The 14,132-nt window shown below is 43.3% G+C and overlaps 1 protein-coding gene across 1 annotated transcript in view; it reads left to right on the top strand.

Annotated features, from left to right (window-relative positions):
* NCAPD3 (non-SMC condensin II complex subunit D3) overlaps positions 1-14,132 on the top strand; it is a 60,017-nt gene that overhangs the window by 18,139 nt on the left and 27,746 nt on the right. The window contains exons 12-16 of the mRNA XM_087939125.1: positions 3,717-3,779; positions 7,054-7,137; positions 7,899-7,972; positions 12,096-12,230; positions 12,377-12,597. Coding sequence (XP_087795251.1) covers positions 3,717-3,779; positions 7,054-7,137; positions 7,899-7,972; positions 12,096-12,230; positions 12,377-12,597 — 577 coding nt within the window. The remainder of the gene's footprint in view (positions 1-3,716; positions 3,780-7,053; positions 7,138-7,898; positions 7,973-12,095; positions 12,231-12,376; positions 12,598-14,132) is intronic.

Here is a 14,132-nt window from a genome sequence, read left to right as displayed (position 1 = left end):
TGGTGAGAGTGTGTAGTTCGGTTTTGGTGTTGTTCATCGGCTAAGCATTTTGTTCTGGAGATGAGTGTCTTGGCTACGGAATTGATCTGTGCTGGGTGGTGGTGTGAGAGTGCATGTAGATAGCGGTTAGTGTGTGTTTTCTTCTGGTAGATGGTGTGTCCTAGGGAGCCATTGGATCTTTTGTATACCAAGACATCTAGGAAGGGAAGTTGGTTGTTGGCTTCTGTTTCCATGGTGAATTGTATTTTGGGGTGTAGGCTGTTGAGGTGTGTGAGGAAGTTGTTCAGTTTTTCTTTCCCATGTGGCCAGATTATGAAGGTGTCATCTACGTATCTGAGCCAGAGTTTGGGTTTGTGGTCGTATTTTTCTAGAGCTTGTGTTTCAAAGTGTTCCATGTAGAGGTTAGCGATGACAGGTGAGAGGGGTGATCCCATGGGTGCTCCTTCTATTTGTTTGTATTTTTGTCCATTGTAGGTGAAGTATGTATTGGATAGGCAGTGGTTGGTTAGATCTAGGATGTGCTTGGGGGTTGTATTTGTTTTGGATGGCTGTCAAGGCTTCTTTTATTAGCACTTGGGTGAAGAGGATATGACATCGAAGCTTACTAGTAGGTCGCTAGGTTGTAAGTTTTGTTTCTTTATGATCTCGATGAACTGGAATGAGTTTCTTACGTGTGAGTTGATGGATTCTGCATAAGGTTGTAGTTGTTTGGCGAGAAATTTGGCTAGGTTTTGTAGAGGTGAGCCTATGGAGCTGACTATTGGTCTGAGTGAAGCTGAAACCAAGGTCCTTTCAAAAGGATTCAACTTTGCTGTCGCTCCCAAACACATCCCCACAGAAACCATCATATGTGGAGTTGAAACCAGCCTGACCAAAACCAACCCTGATGATGCTAACAAAATCAGACTCGAAATCACCAACATCCTCTGCACTAGCAAACCACCCAAAAGCAACTTATCCAAAGAAGAACAAACTGCACTACTTAACCTGAAAGAAGACACCAGCATAATAATCCTACCAGCAGACAAGGGCAATGCGACAGTGGTTATGAACACATCTGACTACCAAACCAAGCTAACCAACCTACTCCAAGACCCCACATACAAACCCCTAAAGACAGACCCCACCACCTACCTAGAAAAAACTACCAAATCCAAAATAAAAGCCTCCCCATCAGTGAAGAAATCCAGCAACGAATCATACCCAGAGAAAAATCATCCAGATGCCCCAAGCTTTATGGTCTCCCAAAATACACAAAGAAGGAACCCCACTCAGACCAATAGTCAGCTCCATAGGCTCACCTCTACAAAACCTAGCCAAATTTCTCGCCAAACAACTACAACCTTATGCAGAATCCATCAACTCACACGTAAGAAACTCATTCCAGTTCATCGAGATCATAAAGAAACAAAACTTACAACCTAGCGACCTACTAGTAAGCTTAGATGTCATATCCTCTTCACCCAAGTGCCAATAAAAGAAGCCTTGACAGCCATCCAAAACAAATACAACCCCCCAAGCACATCCTAGATCTAACCAACCACTGCCTATCCAATACATACTTCACCTACAATGGACAAAAATACAAACAAATAGAAGGAGCACCCATGGGATCACCCTCTCACCTGTCATCGCTAACCTCTACATGGAACACTTTGAAACACAAGCTCTAGAAAAATACGACCACAAAACCCAAACTCTGGCTCAGATACGTGAGATGACACCTTCATAATCTGGCCACATGGGAAAGAAAAACTGAACAACTTCCTCACACACCTCAACAGCCTACACCCCAAAATACAATTCACCATGGAAACAGAAGCCAACAACCAACTTCCCTTCCTAGATGTCTTGGTATACAAAAGATCCAATGGCTCCCTAGGACACACCATCTACCAGAAGAAAACACACACTAACCGCTATCTACATGCACTCTCACACCACCACCCAGCACAGATCAATTCAGTAGCCAAGACACTCATCTCCAGAACAAAATGCTTAGCCGATGAACAACACCAAAAACCGAACTACACACTCTCACCAACGTACTTACAGCCAATGGATTCCAAAGAAAGAAGATTACCCACCTAATCCAAAAAGAAACCCCAACCAAAATCCAAGACAGAGAACAAGAAAACGGCAAAGCCCTCCTCCCATATATAAAAGGCACTACAGACAAAATCAGCAAGATCCTCCAAAAACACAACATCAAAACAGCATTCTGCACAAACAGAAAAATATCTACCATCCTAAGAAACCCCAAAGACAAAATCGAATTAGAAAACCAAGGAGTATACGAAATCCCCTGCACTGCCTGCCCTACCACATACATTGGACAAACTAACAGAAGAATAAATGCACGCATTGAAGAACATAAGAACTCAATCAAAAAGAAGAAACGACCTCTTCCCTGGTCCAACACCTCAAAGCCACAGGACATGAAATTGATTTTAAAAACACCAGAACTATCGCCAAAACCGAACACTTCAACAGCAGAATAATCAGAGAAGCCATAGAGATAGAAAAACGCCCACACAGCATGAACAAACGAGATGACACTTCCCGCCTTCCAGCCATTTGGAAACCCGCCCTCATGAACAGACGAGTACCTAACATGAAGAAGGACACCAGACCCACACCCATGAGAGCCACACAAGATGCCACCACCACACTTCCATGTAGAAAACAGACTCTCACCCACTCAGAAGATGAGACACGACCATGGACCAGAAGCTGCACTACAGCTGCATCACTACCCACTTCAAACCCCTCCGAGCCATACATGAAGCAAACCGACACCCACTATGAAGATGCAACAGGACCACGAACTAGAAGCCAAACAGCAAGATCACAACTCACCAGCTCAAATCCCCAGCAACTAAGACTAACCGGAGCACAGCCAAGCCCCCACCTGAACAGAACACGCCTCCAACCAATCAGAACACGGCTAACCCCCAACCAATCAGAACACAACCAAACCCCTACCAATGAGAACACACCCCCACCCAATCAGAACACAGCCAAGCCCCCACCCAATCAAGTCCCACCCCACTGGCAGTTAAAGGAGGAAGCAGCTGCAATCTCACATTACTCTGAAAAGCACAGAGCCGGAGACAGAAGCCTGAAGATGATGAATGAGACTTCATCGAAACGTTGCCTAGATACTTGAATCTTACGCGGGAGAAAACCGAACAACCAAAGATCCACACATAAATACCCCCGAGAACCTCAGAAAACAAATATATATATATATATATATATATATATATATATATATATATATATATATATATATATATATATATATATATATTTTAATTACAAGACAGATGGCATAAAGTCACATGAAATGGGGGACCCTGCAACCATCACATATACATGCCAGTTGCTAAGCTTCTTAATGTTAAACCTGTGCAGTGTAGTACAGAAAACAGTCATAAATCCCCCCTTTTTTTTGGTACTAATGCAAATTTGAACCATCGCTAAATGAAGTGTTGTAAGTCCAAGGACTACCTGTATAATTCCCTGCCATGAAGGGCTTTTGAAGTTTGTCACTGCTCTGGTGTGAAATTCCATCGCTAAATGAAGTGTTGTAAGTCCAAGGACTACCTGTATAATTCCCTGCCATGAAGGGCTTTTGAAGTTTGTCACTGCTCTGGTGTGAAATTCACAGGTTATTAAGCTAATTCATCCTTTTCATTTGTTTCCCTCTGCAGCAGCTTGTTCTTCGGTCATGGAAACAAACACTCCTGCAGAAACATTCCTAACCAATGTGGAAGGTAAATAGTCTAGCTTGCTTTTTATATATATAAAAGCAAAGATATATGGATATATATATGGATCTTTGGTTATTCGGGTTTTCTCCCGCGTAAGATTGGTAGTGTCTGGGCCCAGATACTACCAATCTTACGTGAGAAAACCCGAATAACAAAGATCCACATACAAATACCCGAGAACCTCAGAAAACATATATCTATATCTATATATCTATATATCTATATATATACACTGCATTACAATATATATATATATGTCACTGCATGACAATACACTGCATTCAAAATGTTATATATATATATATATATATATATGGATCTTTAGTTGTTAGGGTTTTCTCCCGCGTAAGATTCGAAGTATCTAGGCAACGTTTCGATGAAGTCTCATTCATCATCTTCAGGCTTCTGTCTCCGGCTCTGTGCTTTTCAGAGTAATGTGAGATTGCAGCACTGCTTCCTCCTTTTAACTGCCAGTGGGGTGGGACTTGATTGGGTGGGGGCTTGGCTGTGTTCTGATTGGGTGGGGGTGTGTTCTCATTGGTAGGGGTTTGGTTGTGTTCTGATTGGTTGGGGGTTAGCCGTGTTCTGATTGGTTGGGCGTGTTCTGTTCAGGTGGGGGCTTGGCTGTGCTCGGTTAGTCTTAGTTGCTGGGGATTTGAGCTGGTGAGTTGTGATCTTGCTGTTTGGCTTCTAGTTCGTGGTCTGTTGCATCTTCATAGTGGGTGTCGGTTTGCTTCATGTATGGCTCGGAGGGGTTTGAAGTGGGTAGTGATGCAGCTGTAGTGCAGCTTATGGTCCATGGTAGGTATCGTCTTCTGAGTGGGTGAGAGTCTGTTTTCTACATGGAAGTGTGGTGGTGGCATCTTGTGTGGCTCTCATGGGTGTGGGTCTGGTGTCCTTCTTCATGTTGGGTGCTAGTACCTAACATGCAGAGACTCAGACCCTGCACCCATGAGAGCCCACCATGCCACCAGCACACTTCCTGAAAACTCTCACTCACCACTCAGAAGATGGTTTGACCATGGGAACAAGCTGCAGAGCCATGCTACACACTTCAAGCCTCGAGCATGCACTGAAGCAAACCGACACCCACATGAAGATGCCAGGACCACTGAACTAGAGTAACAAGCAAGATCACAACTCACCAGCTCAAATCCCCCAGCAACTAAGACTAACCGGAGCACAGCCAAGCCCCCACCTGAACAGAACACGCCTCCAACCAATCAGAACACGGCTAACCCCCAACCAATCAGAACACAACCAAACCCCTACCAATGAGAACACACCCCACCCAATCAGAACACAGCCAAGCCCCCACCCAATCAAGTCCCACCCCCACTGGCAGTTAAAAGGAGGAAGCAGCTGCAATCTCACATTACTCTGAAAAGCACAGAGCCGGAGACAGAAGCCTGAAGATGATGAATGAGACTTCATCGAAACGTTGCCTAGATACTTCGAATCTTACGCGGGAGAAAACCCGAACAACCAAAGATCCACATATAAATACCATGAGAACCTCAGAAAACATATATATATATATATATATATATATATATATATATATATATATATATATATATATATATATATATATATATATATATATAAAACGCATTTTGAATGCAGTGTATTGTCAGGGCGTATCATTTACAGAAAAGCAAAGAAAATAAAAAGGAATATTAATGTATATACAAATAATAATAGCGTAACAGAATAGTTTTAACTAGATGCCTCTATATTAGCTTATTTGTAATTCTGTTGGTTATATTGGCCTGTTTACAAATATAAACCATCTTTATATTTAATTCATATATAGCAATAATCTTTCTTCATCCAATTACTACCTCTCACCTCTAACCACTTGTAAAATCTATTCCATGTTTTGATAATATTCTGTGTCTTCTTTGTCCTTTGTTTTTAATGTCTATCTACCCATTTCTGCACAGTCTCAATATTTTTCAAATTACATCCTCCTCTGATGGAGTGTTCTCGTTTTTCCAATATTGTGCAAATACCGTCCTTGCTGCTGTCAATGCATGCAAAACTAAATATATGGTCCCTTGGTCTAGCTTGCTCAGAGACCGTGCTGTCCCATTCTTTGCTCAACGTTGAGGCCTGTTGAAAATGTTTTCTGACGGAAGGAGATCTCCGAAAAAATCAGCTTCTTTGAGCAATTGGTTTCTCCCCTGAAAACCTCCCCCGCCCTGGGTTTTACCATCTTCAAGAGAGAGCCATTTTAGGATTGTTAGGGATCGTTAAATATCTTTTGAAAGAAAGTAGGAACTCGGTTGAGTTTATAACCGTTCCGGGAGCATCCTTTAACGTTCTTCTGTTTCATTTAATCCACCCATCAATTCTCCTTGAGTAAATATAGCATCATTTGAAGTAATGGCGTCGGGGGTGCAACCAGTGCCTCCCCCTTTCTTCTTTGCCTTCTCCTACTGTTTCCCACCTTTATTCTTTCCCTTAAAGATGTGTGTCACAGTTTGTCACTCTAGCAGAAGAATAACGCAACACCCGGTCTTATTTCTGAGGCAGCGGCCTCATATTTCTGCCAACACCTTTGAGAATTTTCCCTGCCCACTCCTGTGAGTAATAAATTCTTGGTTTTCTGAAATAACTGTCAGAATCTGACTCGGAGGAGAAGCCAAACAGCTGACAGGGAGTGGGAGGGTGGCTCCGTTGGCTGTGGAAGAAACTGGGGAAGGGCAAAGTCCGACTGGGCAGAGCAGGGGGGAGGTAGAGCAAGGGAGAGGGAGTTCAGAGGAAGATCCAGGCCCACCCCCTCTTCATCCTAGGTACGCAGGGAGGAATGGAGAAGAGAGCAATGTGGGTTGCATGGCTTATGGGGGAGGAGAGGGCCCTGATTCCCTTCATTAGCTGCAGCTGGGAACAAAGTGTATTTAAAAAAAGCAAGCTGCATGCAGCAAGCTGTTGGGAGCAAATGTGAATTTATCTTGTATCATCGTGTCTTATCTGTGTTCCCGGCGTCTTCCCAACTATGTGAGTTTTGTGCGTTCAAGTCTGAAATTCCTTCTCCTGCCCTGTCAAGTTAATTACTTCAGTTTGGTTTGTTTGGATTTTAAGTTATCGTTTATGTGTACCTTGTTTTGGACTGAATTTTCTACAGTTAAAGGCTGTTCCTGGGAGAGTTTTTCTCCAGCCAAAGGTAACCTGGACATTGGCAGCAAAGTTGGAGATAATTTGCTTATCTGACTGTGTTGCCTTTGTGCCATGCCCCGGGTCATCACAATAACTGAGAGGGCTTCTTTTATAGGTCGTACCAGCCATCAGCTGAAGACATTCCCAACCTTCAAAACCATCGAAATGACCCACGAACGGGACTCCACCAAGTTTGACGGTACGCCGGGTTTCAAAATGGGGTTTGTCTTTTAAAAAGAGAGAGAAGGAAGGAGAAGATAATTTTCTGTGCAGTTTTAATTTGGGTTTACAAGGAACAAAAACGTCAGGAGGTTGAGGAAACGGAGGAGGAGGAATTTAGGAAGCGAAGGTCTGGAAAAGATGAGGGAATGTTGTCCCCAAAGTGCTTTTTCACGAGGCAACTGGACTTTCTGGTTTTTCTTTGAAGACATTTCGCTTCTCATTCAAGAAGCTTCTTCGGCTCTGACTGGACGGTGGGGAACGGAAGGATTTATACTCCTTAAGTATAAAGGAGTATAAAGAAGTATAAATCCTTCCGTTTCCCACCATCCGGTCAGAGCTGAAGAAGCTTCTTGGATGAGAAGCAAAATGTCTGCAAAAGAAAAAAGCCAGAAAGTCCAGGTGCCTCTTGGAAAAATGAAAGCACATTTGAGACAACCGTGACCTGGAGGACTGAGAATCTCCGTAAACATGAGGGAATGTTGAAGAGCAGATCCAGGTCTGGAGAAACATGAATTGTCCAATCTCCCAAAATTGAAGAACAAAATTAAATTTTAAAAAGCTGTGGTGTTGTTTTTTTTTGTCAAAGGTTTGAACTATTTACTTGTAGACAGCTTCAAAAATTGGGTTCCAGGGCTGGAAGACGCCCACCCTGTCTGAGTAAATGTTAAATGCTTGTGATGTTCAGCTGAACGCATGGCAGCTCTGAGAAGCCTCCATTTTTCCCCTCCTGTTCAACAGGAAAAGAAATCATGGCCGTCCTGAGGCGGAGAGCTATAGATGAGAAGACCAACGTGAGGAAATCGGCCCTCCAGGTAGGTATCTCACCTCTTCTGCTCCTGCCCAGGCCGATCAGTGTTCTCTAAAAGGAACGTCGTATAACAGAACACGAAAACCTGCAAGAGGGGACAATTTTTTTCCATGATTTCTCTAGTTTAACAGCAGGCCCGCCATCGGACAAGCCCCTCAGAAAACACAAGGATGGGGTTGTTTTGCTCAATAAAAACACCGGATCACCAACCCATTTAACATATTCATATTTTTAATTAGCATTTTCATGCCATCCCTACTCCCAAAGGTGGTTTTTTTTTTTTTTTTTTTTACAAGAGGCCACTGGACTTTCCGTTTTTTTGTTTTTGTTTTTTCTTTGAAGAGGTTTTGCTTCTTATCCAAGAAGCTACTTCAACTCTGGCTTTCCATTCCCCACCATCCAGTCTCAGCTGAAGGATCCTCTTGGATGAGGAGCAAAACCCCTTCAAAGAAAAACCAGAAAGTCCAATAAAATGCCTTCTTCCTCCTCTTTCCCGCTCCCTAACAACAACCCTGTGAGGTGAATTTGGGCTAAGAGAGAGAAAGAAAGGGAGACTGGCCCAAAGTTGCCCAGCTTGGTTTCATAGCTAAGCCAGGACTAGAACTCCCAGACTCCTGGTTTCTAGGCTAACACCTTCAATATTGCTCTATTATAACTACAATATTTCTTTGATTCGTGCCTAAGAATGGGACTAGAACTCCCAGTTTCCTGGTCTCTAAGCCAGCACCTTCAATATTGCTCTATTATAACTACAATATTTCATTGATTCGTGCCTAAGAATGGGACTAGAACTCCCAGTTTCCTGGTCTCTAAGCCAGCACCTTCAATATTGCTCTATTATAACTACAATATTTCTTTGATTCGTGCCCAAGAATGGGACTAGAACTCCCAGTCTCCTGGTCTCTAAGCCAGCACCTTCAATATTGCTCTATTATAACTACAATATTTCATTGATTCGTGCCTAAGAATGGGACTAGAACTCCCAGTCTCCTGGTCTCTAAGCCAGCACCTTCAATATTGCTCTATTATAACTACAATATTTCTTTGATTCGTGCCTAAGAATGGGACTAGAACTCCCAGTCTCCTGGTCTCTAAGCCAGCACCTTCAATATTGCTCTATTATAACTACATTTTTTCATTGATTCGTGCCTAAGAATGGGACTAGAACTCCCTCTCCTGGTCTCTAGGCCAGCATCTTCACCGCCGCAGCATGATAGCTACAATTCTTCATTGATTTTACTAGCCATATACCTTATTTGTGTTCCCTTGGTCCACCGATTGGAGGAAGGTATCTCAGTTTAGTAATTGTTGACTCCACTCCATTTTATTTTTTACCCCTGCGCTATTCTGGCTTCGGCTGCCGTTGAGCAGAGTTAATGATTAATGTTTGAAGCCCGCTGTTCGGTCACCTTCTAGAGGGTAAATCTGGAATCTCTACAAATTGCAGGTGTTCATTGCTTTCATTACTGCCATCCTCCTCCTCTCTGCCTCCTCTTCATTTACTCCGTAATTTGCAACTAAAGGTGTATAAATTCATAACCAACTTCCTCGTGGGCCATATGTCTAAATCAGTCCAACTGTTCTCTATCGCTATCGAGAATTCCCCTCCCTGAAAATGACAGTGAGTGAGAAATGGTGGGAGGAGGGGAAAAACGTGACCTTAACTTTGGCAAATATTCTGCCTCCTGCCGGGAGATTTATTACTATGTGATGAAATACGTAAGCTTGAATAAATCACTTTTAAACATTTAAACCCTCCCTGTGTTTAGAATATTTATAGGGGTATAACGAATTTGGATGGCGAGGTAAGGAATTGGCACCCACCTGAATGCAGAGCGGCACAAAATGCTGGTTTCCCTGAATATTGTAGATTTATTTATGGTCTTGATGCAGCCCTCTCCACAATTGGCAGGAAGGAGAGGTGGACATTATACCGGCTTTGGAAATATATATCAGCGATTTTGTTCCCCTTTTGATCATCAAGTTTTACAACTCACCGTATTCCCAATCTTTGGCAGGGTTTCTCTCTTTGTAGAGAATCTCTGTCCTCAAGGTCCTGGTTGTCCCAAATGTGTTTTTTTTTTCAAGAGGCAACTGGACTTTCTGGTTTTTCTTTGAAGACATTTCGCTTCTCATCCAAGAAGCTTTTTCAGCTCTTGAGAGTCCAGTTGCCTCTTGAAAATGCATCTTCAGGACTTTAAGATGGATAGACTTTCCTTCCTTCCTTCCTTCCTTCCTTCCTTCCTTCCTTCCCTCCCTCCCTCCCGTCCATCCATCCATCCATCCATCCATCCATCATTTCCTTCCTCTATCCCAAAGGTGCTTTTTCAAGAGGCCACTGGACTTTCTGGTTTTTTTTTCTTTGAAGACGTTTTGATTCTCATCCAAGAAGCTTCTTTGGCTCTGACTGGATGGTGGGGAATGGAAAGCCAGAGCTGAAGAAGCTTCTTGGATAAGAAGCGAAACATCTTCAAAGAAAAACAACCAGAATGTCCAGTTGCCTGCTGAAAAACAAAGCACCGTTGGGACTGCTTTCTTTCTTTCTTTCTTTCTTTCTTTCTTTCTTTCTTTCTTTCTTTCTTTCTTTCTTTCTTTCTTTCTTTCTTCTTCTTCTTCTTCTTCTTCTTCTTCTTCTTCTTCTTCTTCTTCTTCTTCTTCTTCTTCTTCTTCTTCTTCTTCTTCTTCTTCTTCTTTTTGGAAGGTGTGTCAATTTCGTGTCTAAAATTGAAGTATTGTGTGAAGTGTCGGGAATAATAAAAAGATCCAGATTCCCATATAAAGAAAATTGGAGCTCTGCCCAGTCCAGAGATATCATCGCATTGCCATCATGCTTCCATGTCATGCTTGGAGTCCCAAAGTGATGGGAGTGGTGAGATGGTCACCATGATGTAAAAAATTATGTTGACACTCTACAAAAAGTGCGGAGAAGAGCAACCAGGATGATTAAGAGACTGGAGGCTAAAACATACAATAAACGGTTGCAGGAACTGGGCCTGGCTAGTCTAGGGAAGAGAAGAGAAGGACCAGGGGAGACAGGATAGCAGTCTTGCAATATCTGAGGGGCTGCCACAGGGTGGAAGGGGTCAAACTATTTCCCAAAGCCCCTGAAGGCCAGACAAGGAATAATGGATGGATGCTGATCAAAGAGAAATTCAACCTAGAAATAAGGAGAAGTTTTCTGACAGTGAAAACAATTAAGCAGTGGAAGAACTTGCCTCCAGAAGTTATGGGTGCCCCATCACTGGAGGTTTTCAAGAGGAGAGTGGACAACCATTTGTCTGAAAGGGTATAGGGCAGGCTTGTCCAACCCGTGGCCCGCGGGCCACATGCGGCCCAGGTCGCCTCGTAATGTGGCCCAGTGCCCACCCCAACCTTCATGCCAGAGCCAGCAAGGAGGAGGAGAGGCAGGCGCGAGGCGGGGCGAGGCGAGCGCCAGGCCAAGCAGCAACAGAAAAGGCGGGCGCCATCAGAGCGCCACCTCCTGCTGTTGCCGCCACCGCCGCCGCTTCTGTCCCCGCTGCCACTTCTGCCCCCCATCGCTGCCGCCGCTTCTGCTAATAAAAACATCTCACTAACTTAATTTCCAAATAAATTTAATATGTTAACTATGTTTTCTATGGTTTTTTTGGATGATCAGGTATCGTTACTGTTATTTTATTTTATGTGTGGCCCAAACCAAATTTTCATCTTCTAATGTGACCCAGGGAAGGTGAAAGGTTGGACACCCCTGGTATAGGGTTTCTTGAGCATTGGGACAGCAGATTTCCTGATCCAGGGGTTTCCTGAGCCGGGAGTGAGACTAGAGGACCTCAAAGGTCCCTTCCCACTTATTCTGCTATTCATAGAATGTATGTGAAGATGCCAATGAAAATATGGAGATTCAATTTCTCTGGGCCAGATTTCCTGTCATCCGTATACCTCACGCTCCATAGAAAACAAGAGCCAAATTTACAAGAGCTTCCTAGAATAGTTTGGTGTTTCGGGCCTCCTGCTCTGGGTTGAATCCCCAGATCAGCTTTTTTCCAACTCTTCAGATTTTTGATCGAAAATGCTTGCTTCTGGGGACAACTGACCATATTTACCTCTTCCCCATCTCCATCTCTTCCCCTCCGTTGTCGGATGTCCAGGTGTTGACCAGCATTTTGAAACACACTGTGGTCCCGTGTACCCAAGAAGACCTGTCCACCGTCCAGGATCGTTGCCGGGATCCAGCTATCTCCGTGAGGAAGTTAGCGCTGCAGTCTGTTACGGAGCTATTACTGGTAAAGTGGTACCTTCTGACCAGAGGTGTAGTATTCAGCGGGTTCCGACCGGTTCTGGAGAACCGGTAGCGGAAATTAAAATAAACCCCATTGGCCAGCCGAGCTTTCTAACCAACCTCTCCTCTTCCTCCTCCTCCTTCTTCCAGTCACAACCAACGAACCTTCTGATGCAGAAGGCCTGGCTTATGGGAGTCATCCCCGTCATTATGGACTGTGAGACCACTGTCCAGGAGAAAGTCCTGGAGTGCGTAGATCACCTCTTGCTGCAGCCGATGAAGCCCTGCCATAAATTCATGCCTCAAGACAAGGATCAAGTGCTGGCCTGGGATCTCCTTAGGTTGCTCACAACAGAGACTCAAGAGCTGAGGTAGGGTTTGTTACATCGGGCTGTCCCGAGGACCCCTCCTCTAATCTTACATGCAATAGACTTGTATACTGTGACACAAGGACAGTTTTTTTTCCCCCTAACGCCATCACTCTGCTAAACAAATAATTCCCTCAACACTGTCCAACTATTTACAAAGTCTGCACTACTATTACTATTAATCTTCCCATCCTTCCTTTCAACCATTTCCTCTCACTTATGACTGTAACTTTGTCACTTGTATCCTTACGATCTATATTGACTGTTTCCTAGTATGGTTTGATTGCGTATTTGTACCCTATGACTATTATTAAGTATTGTACCTTCTGATTCTTGACAAGTGTACCTTTTCTTTTTATGTACCACTGAGAGCATATGCACCAAAGACAAATTCCTTGTGTGTCTAATCACACTTGGCCAATAAAGCATTCATACATTCATTATGTAATATCTCAAAGGTACTATTTTTTTTAAAAAAAATATTTTTATTGATTTTCTATTAAATACATTTCTTGGTGCATAATAAAAATCACGTTGTTAAATAATTTGCTTAACAGTACAAATTTACATTCTTAATCTCCACCCCTTTTTTCCAACTGTTGGTAAAATAAGTTCCACGATTCATAATATTCTACTTCTTTCTGTTTAATTTTCAGTGTCAGTCTATCCATTTCTGCTCCGTCTAGTATCTTCCTGACTATCTCTTCATCTCGCAGTGTGTCTTCATTTTTCCAGTATTGCGCGAATGTAATCCTCGCTCGCCAAGACTGAACCCTCTCCTTCAACCTTAGGCACAATGTCCCAAAAGGTGCTTTTTCAAGAGGCAGCTGGACTTCTTTTGTTTTTTTCTTCTTCTGTGCCTCTTTCCTGAAGTATCTTCCTGCCTAATGACAAAAGCGGAAGCAAAAAACGCTACACCTTGATAAAGAGAGTAGAACGTTTCAGCATCGGAAGCTAAAAGTTGAGAGAGGGAGAAGGCTAAGTCCTCAAGACTGCTATTTGCCTGACCTTAAGTGCAGACCCTTGTTTTTTTTATCAAGTTATTTTGTTGTTAGTTGCGAAGTCGTGTCCGACCCATCGGGATTCCATGGACAACGTTCCTCCAGGCCTTCCTCTCTTCTACCATCTTCTGGAGTCCATTTAAGCTCACGCCGACTGCTTGAGGGACTCCATCCAGCCACCTCCTTCTCTGCTGTCCCCTTCTTCTTCTTCTTTTGCTCTCAATCTTCCCCAGCATCAGACTTTTCTTCTCCAGGGAGTCCTTCTTCCTTCTCATGAGGTGGCCAAAGTCTTGGAGTTTCATCTTCAAGGGTCTGGTCTTCTAAAGAGGAGTCAGGGTGGATCTCCTCTAGGACTGGCCGGTTGGATGGCCTTGCAGTTCAAGGGACTCGCAGGAGTATTATAGAGTATTATAAAATATTATAATATTATAAAATATTATAGAGTATTATAAAATGCAAAGGTAAATAGAAGAGCCGTTAGGTGGGGAGGGGAAAGGGGGAAGAGAAGTGAGGAAAGATAGGGAAAAAGAAGAAGAA

This window comes from Pseudonaja textilis, chromosome 9 (assembly GCF_049901715.1).
Source record: "Pseudonaja textilis isolate UNSWEBS1 chromosome 9, rPseTex1.2, whole genome shotgun sequence".
NCBI lineage: Eukaryota > Metazoa > Chordata > Lepidosauria > Squamata > Elapidae > Pseudonaja > Pseudonaja textilis.
The sequence above is the reverse complement of the archived record's forward strand: the minus strand, read 5'-3'. Positions and strand labels throughout refer to the sequence as shown.